Genomic DNA, 11,872 nt, shown 5'->3' with positions numbered 1-11,872 from the left:
TCAAAAATAATGGTGACAATTTGTGCAGCACAGACCAAAATCTCCTGTCTTTTAGGCCCTATATATGGGTAAATGCTCTAAATATTTGGACCCAACACTTCTCATAACGCATATTGAAAGTAAATTTTGTAAAGTCAGTCGACTGCCCCTTTAATGCTCATTTTGAGACCAGTACACAAATTTGTTTTAGGCACCTGAAAGGCTCCCGCACGAATCCCTTGACAAGTGCATGGCTTTGATTCACAAAAACTGAATAATTGCAGGTCTGTATTTTCTATCTTACAGACAAGTTGACCATTTGGAGCACTCTCCTGCTGTGTGAAGATAGCCATCTATCTTCCAGAGCAAGGCTCTCTTTTTCCAAAACTACCATAATATTTCAAGTTCTCACTTGTTTATAACACAGCCCTCCAGGTTAGGCACTGGTATATTTTTGCCTGAGGAAAGACATTTTGACACTTTAGGAGCCTCATCAGAGTCATCACAAGGTTGTAGTGTTGTGGGTTATGTTTACATTGGCAACCACACTAAGACTGGGGGAATAAAGAATAGAAAGAGGATTGTTATGGAGAGAAGAGTCATGATCTCAGGAGGTTAGAGTGGATAGCCTAAAATATTCATTACTCTCCATTCGTCTAAAGACCATCGTCAGCGTTTCTGAAGCAACTAACGCTGATCAAGAGCATGACAGGACAGTCAGGGCTGAGTGGAGATAATTAATCAGCATGTACAATAACACCATGTACAAGTGATACAGTTTCTGTAAGTTAGTGCTGATGTTAGTGCCCAAGCATTTCCCTGTCATCATTACACGGAGAACTGCAGAGTTTTGTTTCAAAGTGAGACATTCTCCAGCTATTGAACTTACCAGACATTATCCTGTTTTACAGAATACTTGATAGCACAAAATGAAACCTCTTGGAGGTGATCTGGAACTCCCAACTGATAAAATGACACCCCTTTGAAGCTGAGTTTTCTTGACTCATGTCTTAGTTCCCTAATGGATGTAAGGGATGATCAAGTTCCATTTAATGTAATTTAAAGTATCATAAAGGTTGTGGTACTTTGAGAGAGGCATCTTAGACACGATTTCTTGTGGAGCAGACAAGAAATCATGTCAATTCAAATGTTCTTGTTCTACCTGGCAGGTGCCAAAACATTTATAAGACTATACTGAACAAATCACTCAACAAAATTAAACAGCTGTAATCAATAGTTTTATATTAACAATGGACCACATGTATAAGCCATACTTCTATGTAAAAAGCGTCGCTCAGTGTGATCAAACCACAGAATATCAACTGACTATAAGTCCCCTCAGCTTTACAGAGCTTCATAGCATCTGTCATTTCATTTAATTAACATCTTTCATTTCATATTATGGTCATTGTTTTTTGGTTCCCTCTCATTGTTCTAGGTTTGCAACTAGCTAGTGAACATAGTGGAACATTTAGCGGCTAAAGACCCAGATATTTCCCTCAGGACCAAAAATTGGACCTAAAAGGAGAGTGAATATTGGACTTAAACATGTTAGGTGACCAGAGACACAACTCTCTCTGCTCTGTTGGTCTTTATCTCCTGGATGTGTAAATGGGCACGTGTTTGCTAACAGTGATGATATGTCAGTGTTGTGTTTAGTGCTTATTTCAGCTGACAAAAAGTGGCCAAAAAATCAGTTAATGCAGTTTTAACATCATGGGGGAAAAAATAACAGGCACTAACTTGCCATAACAATTAGACACTACATGCACTACATCCTAGAAAAGTATGAAGCACACACCAGGCAACTTTAGTCTCCAGTGTCAACACTTCATATTGAAAAGCCTATTCGAATTAGTATGCTGTATTAGATTTGACATAGAAGTTAGTTAGAAGTATGAGAGTGCATACCTGTATCTCTAAGTGGTCCCATTGCAAAAAGTGTCATGGACAAACAAATTATTGAACCAAAGTTCTTTTAGAGGGGCTCACAAATGCCTAATAAATTGGAAAGTTGACCATGAGGAGATCTTGGGGAAACTTCTGGATACCAAGGTTGCATTTTTGGGTGTTGTGGCTCTAGAGAATCAGAAACATGTTTTTATATCTTCATGGTATCACAGGTTTAAGCATTTGCTAAAAGATTTTGGCTTTGGGAAAACGTCCATCACATTCATTGTTCCCTTTTGGATTGTAATAATTACGTATACCTCAATTAAAAAGTATAATGCTGTGTAAAGATGCTAGTTGTGATAACATTATCCACTTACAGTTGTACTTGAACTTGATGACTAAAAGTAATTCTGCATTACCTTGCCCATCATCAGTTAATGTCAAAGAACCATGGGAAAATGTACATGTATGGCTGATTGAAATGAGTGATTCGAAGATAATGGCAACATGAAATAAATGACACAAAACGTATTGTGAGCTCATTTGACTGAAGGTGTCATTATTGTGCATATGGCTGGCTCAGCATCATCCTCTGCGTGGTGAATCACACTGTTGGTAATGCCTCCCACCATGATAATCTTAACTGGATGCTGTATCCATTCTTGGAGGAAGAAGACAAATGTACAATTTTGTTTTCACATATCCACTCATATGGATTTCAGGACTTTATTGAGCAATAAAAAATATACACCAAGGAAAATATGATTTTCCTTTTTTCCCCATATTGTTGTTCTTCCATCTCACGTAATACTTCCAGATGAACGACCCATGATCCAAAGTGTCAAAAGCAAGAGGGGGGAAAAAAAGAGCAGTATTTTTAATTCAACAGTTGAAAACCACTAGAACAGTTTGAAAGCATCTCTGTTCATTTATATTGTTCACAGAAATTTTGAAAAACGGATTTCAAACAGATTTGGTTCGAACAGGAGTGAAATCACAGACTAGGTCGTCACATCGGAATCTGCCTCTCCATAGAGTTCTGCCAGTTTCTGGAACTCAGGCCCCCAGTTGTCCAGGTAGTTATATTCCTGCTCTGATTGCGTGCCGGGAGAGTCTAAAGGGCTGATGGATCCTGTGGGTGAACCTTGGCCCTCGTAAGCGTAGGTCTGGAGGGAGTCGTAGGGCGGCACGCTGGTGTCCATGTCGGCCTCCACCAGTTTCTGCTTGATAAATTCGTGCACATCCACCTCGTCCAGCTCCACTGAAGGGCTTCGGCGGCTGCGGGGCGGGCCGCAGTGTTGCCTTGCCTCTGGGCGAACATCCCGTCGGAATTTGAGCTCTTCAGCGGCAGCTGGGTTACGAAGGGCGATGATGTCGAAGGCCTCGGTATCCTCCTCGCCTCCGCCCTCATCGTCATAGGTGACCACATTCTCTCGGATGTCCTCCTCGGAGATGATAAGGGGCTCTTTCTTGCTCCGCCTTAGTGTGATGAAGAGAACCACGATGGCTGCAAGACAGAATAAAACATTTTTTCATATCAATGCTTACATTTCCAAAAATAAAATGAGACGCGCTGGAGATAACACCCTCTTATGTATCAATAAATAACAAGTATAACTGGGAAATAATAAATGTAGTAATAAATGTGTTGACAATGCTCAGCCATGTTTTTTATGCAAATATCAATTCCTGTGGGTGCCTGTGTTGTTTCATGGCCCATGACAGACAAACATGTTGTGGTTCGTAAACAGCACACCAAATGAACACAAGACGATTTTATGTACATGTTTATCCAATTTTCCATCAGGACACTAAAACTAGCAAAGCAGTGAAGAGATGTAAATCAATAATACAAATCAGCCCACGTTAGCAATGGCTGTGATGATACGTTGAGTGCATGCTGTTGAGATGATGACAATATACACATTAGTATCATCATCTGTGGAGCAAATTCAGCCTCCCCTCCAGCATTACACATTAGAATATGTGTCAGAATATGGAGGTATTTCTCGTGATTATCTTTTAGATTTTTAGTTTTAGGTGAAGCCAGTAATAGAAACAATGATGCAGTTTTACCACATTAAAGAAAATATAGCACGGCGTTGGAAAATGTCTCTGCACATAAGTAGCTTACTGTTTTAAATGTCTTTTCCAACTGCTAATGAAGTCATGAAGCCATGTAATATCTGATGACATGCTTCAGCTTGGAAATTGTTCCTACAGCTAATGAGAGTTATCCTTCTTTGGATTAATGATGACCCCTCTGTTAACATCTTTTTAATAAAATGATGCCAGGGAAGTAGATTTTTTTTTTACAGTATCTAAGAGGAGTTCATTAAGCTACATTAGCAGAGACGAGAGAGCTAAATCAGTGTTCCTGCAGAGGCGTCTTTGCTTCACAATCAAATTACATTAGATTCAGGAGGAAAAACATAATGCTTAAAAAATAACTAAGGGAAATCCAACTGTGATAAGAAATTGGTTTAAATAAAAAAAGTTGAATCAAACTTTCGGTGTCTTGGCATTCCACATCAAAATGTTATGTGCTCACCAGAGAGAGAGGAAGGTGGTGGTGGTGGATTAAGACGAGGTAGATTTTTCAGCTTTCATAATAAGGATGCAGTGATGCATTTGGCTAATCTACTATATTTATTCAAGCAATAAATTTTTTCTAAACCTATTATCGTGACTATGGCATTCTCTAGACAGGCTATGACGGATTTCAAAGCTTGTTGTCAGCGCACCTTTAGTCTAACACTGAAGCTGTTACTTCTTCAGTTCACCTGGGCAGGTGAAAATAATCTTATTCAAACTGGTAAAACGGAATAACTGGACCAAAACAGACTGACAGAAAATGTCAGACATCTTCCAGGTTTTGTCATAACTGACAACCAGAACCAACTACAGTATATGAAATTTCCATTTTATGGGTGTAATCATGGACAGATTAACTCGCCACGGAGCCTCAGGGACAAAAATGAGATGTAGTCCATTTGTATTGTAAAAACAGTTGGTGGTAACATGCATTTGAATAAGGCCACTGCGCTGACACAGTGGGAGCTCTGGGAAAAAACGCAGGATCGGCAGTAAAAATTCTACACAAAATGGGGTGGGGAGGCACGGAAACGGCGTTCTGGGATTAAAAGTCGTGAGGGAATGGTGTTCCTGCTCAGATTTTATAAATCTATTCAATGTTTTTAATCTGGGGAAATCGCTTATAGCATTTTACAGAATTTCTAAAGCATGTTCTTGAAATTGAGATAATTTATTGTGCTTGAAAGGCGTGACATTGGAGGTTTCCTGGAACCAGTCCCCAAGGTAGCGTTTCTGTGTCAGTGCTGTCATTGCTGCTGGCTACAGGTTTGCTGGAACCTACAGTGATGTTGATAAGTAAGTGTCCTGCGTCTCTGACGCATTAAAATCCGAAAGTACTTGCATCCTATTTTTCCTGGGATTATGCTAACATTACATTATAAATTTAAGAATAAGAGTAATAAGTTGAACTCTTGGAAACCCTGCTCTCTAGGAGCTCTTACACAAACACACATATGGAGCAAAGTCAGCGAAGAGCAGAGTGGCAGCCTTGAAGAAGTGAACCAGGTGACCAACAACTCCAAGATTACTCGATTTGATGACAACTACGCTTGGTACTGTAAGAACGTGCAATAAAACTTTGACGGGGAGAGAGAGAGAGAGAGAGAGACTCTATCCTGTTGTAAACATCACTGTTCATGGTCTAGAAACATTTAAATTTTAAAGGTTCATATTAAAAAACCGAACTGATATAAGAGTAGTAGTTTTGATACTTATCCCTAAACATGAGTTTACCACTACAATTTGTCAAAAAAAACATTTTAATGGAGACCCACTCAATTTCCCTGGCCCTGCTCAAATGATGGGGAGTCACTACATTGAAAACCTATCAACATCACTGTCGAGAAATTCATTACAAATCAATATTAGGTTCGCTTTCTAATTTCCTCAAACATTACTGGACTCTTTGACGTATCTAGCCTATTTAATGTAATGTTAATCTTGATTATTTGAAGATTTGTGTGTTTATTGTTGTTGTAGAGGAGCGGAAACAATGCAGCAGAGCAGGAGAGAGGAGACAGCAGTGCAACAGAGAATAGTTGATGAATCAGTAGATGTCAGTAATCTGGACTAAATGGCCTTAAGGTTAGAAAAGTGAGTTTTTCACTAGGAGTTCTCCAATGCCTGGACCTGCAGGATAAATGTGGGTGAGGAATGTGAATTTTTAACCTCAACTGCTCCAGTGGAACTGCTCAGTGGCCAGAAGAACAGACTGCAGTTGTACGTACAGATGTGAATGTGTGTAACTGTGCGAATGTGATCAGGGCATTCGTGCAAAAGAGAGGCTTCCTCTCACTGAAACTTCCCTAAATACATAAAGAAAAGTACACCCGTAAGCCACTGTAGCAGGGTGAGAAGTTAAACCACTGGAGGTCAGCAAAGACAAGATTTTTAGGGGGTATTACCCTTTAACTGGCCTTCCAGGATTGTATTTTCTTATCTCAGAACATTGAAACAACAAAACCCGACCAATGCAAACCCTTGGATTTCTTTAATGCAGGGCCACATTTTTGACAGTGTGATGAAATACCATGACATACCATAATGTTTATAAGATAATCAATCACCAAAACTCAGGCTTGTAACTAAACTACAAGCCCTGATTGAGTTGCAGTTGGATAATGTAAAACTAAAAGTAGAATGCAACAAAGTAGACTTTTCCAATGTGAACTAAAAATAATTCTTTGACTGTACGCTAAGACACCCTATGACTAAAGTAATTACGCACAGATTCATCTATCTACATATTTCATTGTTCAGTGCAGTTCCTTGCTTGCGTTTTTAATGAAATGTCCCCCAACCTGCCTGTGATTAATCTATGCAAAGAAACCAAATTCACTGCACTCCACCTGGTGCAGTGGCATTGCCCAAGTGTGGTTAGAGAGGGTGAAAAATGTAATTTGTGTGGGACAGTGCTTATCGCTCGACTTGTTTAAAGCAACCAATTACACAATGCAATGATGTGAGAGCGTGTGGGGTAAGCTGGGTCAATCATTGTGCAGAACTAGGAAATAAAGAATTTTATTTTTTCATTTACTTTCCCGTGCATATTTTCGAGCTGCAAGATATTTTTCCACTTACTGCTCCCACTATTTACAGTTTAGAGGTAAACAACCTGAATATAATAAAAAATAAAACTTTAACCCAGACACTCAGTTAATGCAAATTTCATTATTTATCATCATACACCAGACTGCACTTTTCACAGTTCATGAGTGGATAGGAATATATTAGTAGTATATCCCTATACAGTGGAAACACCATGTTGTAATACACTCCTTACATTAATGCTCTCTCAGTGGTTCATTCAGGTCATTTCATATGCCTAGCTAAGGCCAGTTGAGGCCAAAATGTTGTTCAACACACCACTTACGGCACCAGGGAGCACGATTCCAGTCTACAGATATCTATTTGTTGCAAAAGAAGCTATTGCAGAAGTCTATTTTATGCTACATGTACCCTGGTTATAGAAGATTACACTACCAGACTAAGTAGATGTCTATATTGTATTGAAAAATAATGTCTAATTCAAATAAGAGGCCATTTTCAAATATAAGTACAGTATTTCCACTATGATCAGTATTTAAGCCATGCCACCTTTGTCTTCAGGTGTGAACAATCATTGTTAAAATCGCTTTATAAATGTGTTTTTTATATTTGAGAAATTGAGTTGCCAATTTGCCTACTAGTTCTTTTAACCTGTTGCTATGACACTAGAATGAGAAAGAACTTGGAAGGATTATCATATTAAAAAAGATTACTAACAATAAATGTTATATTTTACCAAAGACGTTACACATTAAGCAAGTTATGGTTGTATTTTTAATCAATTCCTCTTTTAACCCAAAGTACTGTAATATTGTACCATTTGCTTTGAAACTAAATTAGTGAAATCCAAACATCTGATCTGCTTAGGTATATTTTATATTATTTAAGTCATGTATGCTGTTTAATAAAAAAACAGCCATGTGCACATGCGGAAAATCATCCTTGCGAGGTAGCAGTCGCAACTGCTCAGTGCTCACTCATCAGGTTGAATTTTGAGACTTTGGAGGCGGGGATGGAATAGACAGTGGCTCATGTCTCTGCACCTTTGATTGTTCACTTTCAACACCCACAGGCTCTAGCCTGTCTCTGACCCCCTTTTTTGGCAGAAGAATCATTTAAAAAATGATGTCGCAGAAAAAAAGAGGTCAAAAAGCATAGGCTATTTGTGTTGACAGCACTGGTACATCTACAGTTGCTACGGAAAAATGTTGCTAGCAACTGCCGGTCTTCGACTGTGTCAGTGATCAAACCAAACAGCCAATCAAAGGTCATAGTCAGTATTCAAAGTGACCAATTAAAAGCCATAGTAAATCAACCGAGTCAGCTGAGAGATGGTTTGTATCCCTTTCTGGTTTGCAGCAGGCTTAATTAGGATGGCTTATCAGAGAGCTAAGAGATAAAACATGGACATTAGTCGGACAGATGGAAAACAAATAAGACAAACAAATCCCTCTGACAAGCAAAGACGAGCACAAATCGAAAGAGTGAGCAATGTCTGTTAGACATCCATGTGCTGGCTCTACCACTTTTGTCTGTCAACCAATCAACTTTATTCTGCATTTCTAAAAGCAGCTTGGCACTCTTTCACTACATCCTGTGTCGTAAGACCTCTCGCTCACTTTTTCTTGTATGTCTCTTAAACTGTGCACGGAAAAACATGTTTAATTTTCTTTCAGCCTTGAGCAGTTTGTGTTCCATCCAGGATGTTAAAAGATTACCTATCTTCGCCTCTTCCCACTAGCGTAAGCAAACCAGGCAATGGCTCCAAGTATTAGCAATAGCTAGCCCTTGAAAAATTGATTTTAAAATACATGATACCCGTCCATGGCACTGCTTTCATTTGTTTGCATATTGAGATTCGATTACATCTAGAGTAGAATCAAGATACTGACAACTTTAATACAAGGTATAAATGCAAAGGCCTTGGGATTTCATATCCTTACACAGATAATGTATCTAGATATCACATGTCATTACCAGGTGTTAATGGGGTCAATAAGTATTTAGTGTGACATGCACCTTTAAACTGGGTATAATACTGTTGCTTAGGGCCCGTGTCCACTAAAACGTTCTTTTCTGATGCCAGCGTCTTTTTTCAGTTCATTGGAATGGGAGTGCCGCGTTTTTACAAGCTGGTAAAAACACCAGTACCAGTAAAAACACAAGAAGCTGAGCGTTTTTTCAGCTCTGAGCTCTAAGCGTTTTTTCAGCTCTGGGCTCTGAGCGCTTTTTCCCCTGGTCGGCGAGAGGAAAAACGCTGCGCTCGTCACTTTCACTTTTTACTCAAGACTTACTCTCATCTGTCCAATCACAGTAGAGGAGGGGCGGGACAAATACCACACCGTAGCAACGGTTACTATCCTGGAACCAGGCTTCGTCCGACCTCAGCTCTTGGACTAAACGGTGGTACTCGCCGAACCCACATACGGTGAGTCCGTCCTCTCTCTCCACCTGCTTCAGCCTTCTCTTCATACAGAGCAAGGGCCAGAGCAAGTAGGCTACTCTACTCTTTTTACATCCAACATCACTTCCTCGGATTTTATGTATCATAGCAACCAAAGCAGTCGTAAAAAACGCTGCCCCTCTTAAACGCCCGCTAGCGCTCCCTGCTGGGCGTTTTCAGAAGAGTAGCTGGCGTTTTCAGCTGGCAAGAAATGCTTTGGTGGACACGGGCCCTTAGCATGCGTCTTAGACCACTATTCCACCAGAACACTCACATTCAGCTATTTCTTCATTGTACCTGGTTTGGGCACTGTGGTGCTGAATTATGAAAAATGTTACAGGCAAGTCAAATGACTAGCTGTTAAATGGAGTGGAATCTAATTTATTTTGACTGCGACCCACTGACAAAATGTCAAATCTCGTGGGGCAACAGGTTACCAAACCTCTGCCCAGCGGCTGAGCTATGTACGAGACACTTCGCTTGTAACTGGAAAGTGTGAACCCAAAATGCAACACAGGTGAAACAAAAAAAGAAAAAAGGTGTGATCAGTTTCTGCCTCTCCCTCTTTCTCTTTCTCTCTCACTCTGTCCTAACGAGTGTCTGCCTTGTGCTGATGATTAGGATTCAGCGTGTGTCTCTCACTCAAGCGTTTGCTCCAAACAGTGGTGATGGCCTTTTGTTCGCCTCAGCAAGAGGCTTTGGCATAGAGGAGGAAGACAGCCAGGATGAATATGCATAACCTTCACGCACTAATGTCCACAGACAATCACTGAAGAGAGGAGGGGAGAACAGCAAGGGTGAAGCTCCGTTATTAGACAGTTTTGTCCAATCATGTCCTACTGCAGTTTGATTTGCAGTGGAAGAAATTGGTCTTCGACATCTCTCACACCCTACATTTAGCTGACTTTGGTAAATATAATGAGTTAAATTGAAAAGACTTTTTCAGACATTTTCCACCTCCAACACATGTTCTATTTTTTTTTTTTTTATCTGACCTGTAAAGCTAGCTTTCCACATTCCAAATTCAGTGACAAGATCGTATTTGCAAGTTTATATAATCATTTGCTGTCACTGCAAAGACTGGTTTCTATAGTAACACAGAACGCATACTCATTGACCGAGGACATGTTTTCTGGGTGCTGCAATGATCTGGTAAGATAGATGTAGCCCTGTTTATTTTCACTGTATTTCTGATGCAGTTTTATATTCATGGTGCAGAACACATCCGTCACACATGAAATCAACAAGAGCGGTATCTATGTTGACTGTCACCGCATTCCTCCATGCTTGTCCTCTGCTCTTCTAGTCACCACATGCAAAGTCAAACATGTGCCAGGCACATAGTGATGGGGAAGGATATTCAGTTACATGGTAAGAGAGAAGAATTGAATTGAAAATCGTCAGTAAATGTGATTTAGGTCTAATCAAATTTTCTGATTCAAGCTGCCTGAATATGAATCCTCACTGCTCTCTTACTCAAGTCCCCCTCTCGAGCCACTGCACATTTATTTCAGTATTCTTTCAGTTGTATACACCTCCTCTCTGAAATCACACTGACCCTTAAATCTCTATTCCCCTCATCTTTGCTGTCTTTGTCCTCACCATCTCCTTTCTAGTCACCTCTCTTCCAGCCTCCTCTCTGTGTCCTCATTCTCTTCTGTCCTTCATATCCTTTTCTTTTTCTTCCACCCCTGCCCTCTCCAACTCTTTCTACCCTCATTCTGAATTCTACCTGTGTCCTCACATGTCTATTCATCCCTCTCTCCTCCTCTGCCCTTGTCAAATTCTTTCAAACCCGTCCACCCTTGCTTGCTCCTCTATGGTTCATCCCCTCCATCCATGCCCTCAGGATATTTGCCCCCGGGCAGTTCCCCCCTGCTGCAGTCCCCACAGGGGCTGTCCCAACTTACCCAGCAGGATGACGATGCACAGCAGGATGGCAATCAGAGCCCCCGTGCTGAGACCCGCCGAGGAGAGGAACGCCTCGCCTTGGCACATCCGGATCCTGCCATGGCGTTGGCATGGGCACACCCGCAGGGTCAAGGTGCTGGTGCCACTCAGCGATGGCTCCCCACCATCCCACACCACAATGGGCAGCTCGTATAGCTCCTGGGTCAAGTGGTTAAAACGCCGCCGCCTGGCAATGATGCTGGCCGTGCTGTCTATAATGAAAGAGGTTAAGGAAAATTAGACCCTTTGGCAAAAAAGACTAATTGATGGTTTCATCTTTCTTCTCAATTGCGGTGCTCTTTCAGTGAAGCGTGCAATTATCCTATTTATACAGGAAGACATTTAGATTAAGGGTAAGACTCGTCAGTTTGACAGAAAAAATTGCCATTGTGAATGTGATTTTCTTTTTTTTTTTTTTACTTTTGAAGTATCTCAAACTGGTAAATGTCTTACTGCTTCCTCCCT

General features: G+C 40.6%; 1 protein-coding gene across 1 annotated transcript; it reads right to left on the bottom strand.

Moving 5' to 3' along the window:
* Positions 1-2,559: 2,559 nt before the first annotated feature.
* Positions 2,560-11,619, bottom strand: LOC119917861 (cadherin-18-like; the record flags this gene model as incomplete). The annotated part of the gene is made up of 2 exons (XM_038738283.1): positions 2,560-3,379; positions 11,368-11,619. Coding segments are annotated over 2 exons (758 nt in total), but the record flags the coding sequence as incomplete, so codon positions are not given.
* Between the last annotated feature and the right edge of the window lie 253 nt (positions 11,620-11,872).

The sequence above is a fragment of the Micropterus salmoides genome, unplaced genomic scaffold, assembly GCF_014851395.1.
Source record: "Micropterus salmoides isolate LMB-PRFRI ecotype aquatic unplaced genomic scaffold, ASM1485139v1 Ms_hic_scaffold_2284, whole genome shotgun sequence".
In the NCBI taxonomy this organism is placed as follows: Eukaryota; Metazoa; Chordata; class Actinopteri; order Centrarchiformes; family Centrarchidae; genus Micropterus; species Micropterus salmoides.
Note: the sequence above shows the minus strand (reverse complement) of the source record. Positions and strands in the feature narration are given on the sequence as shown.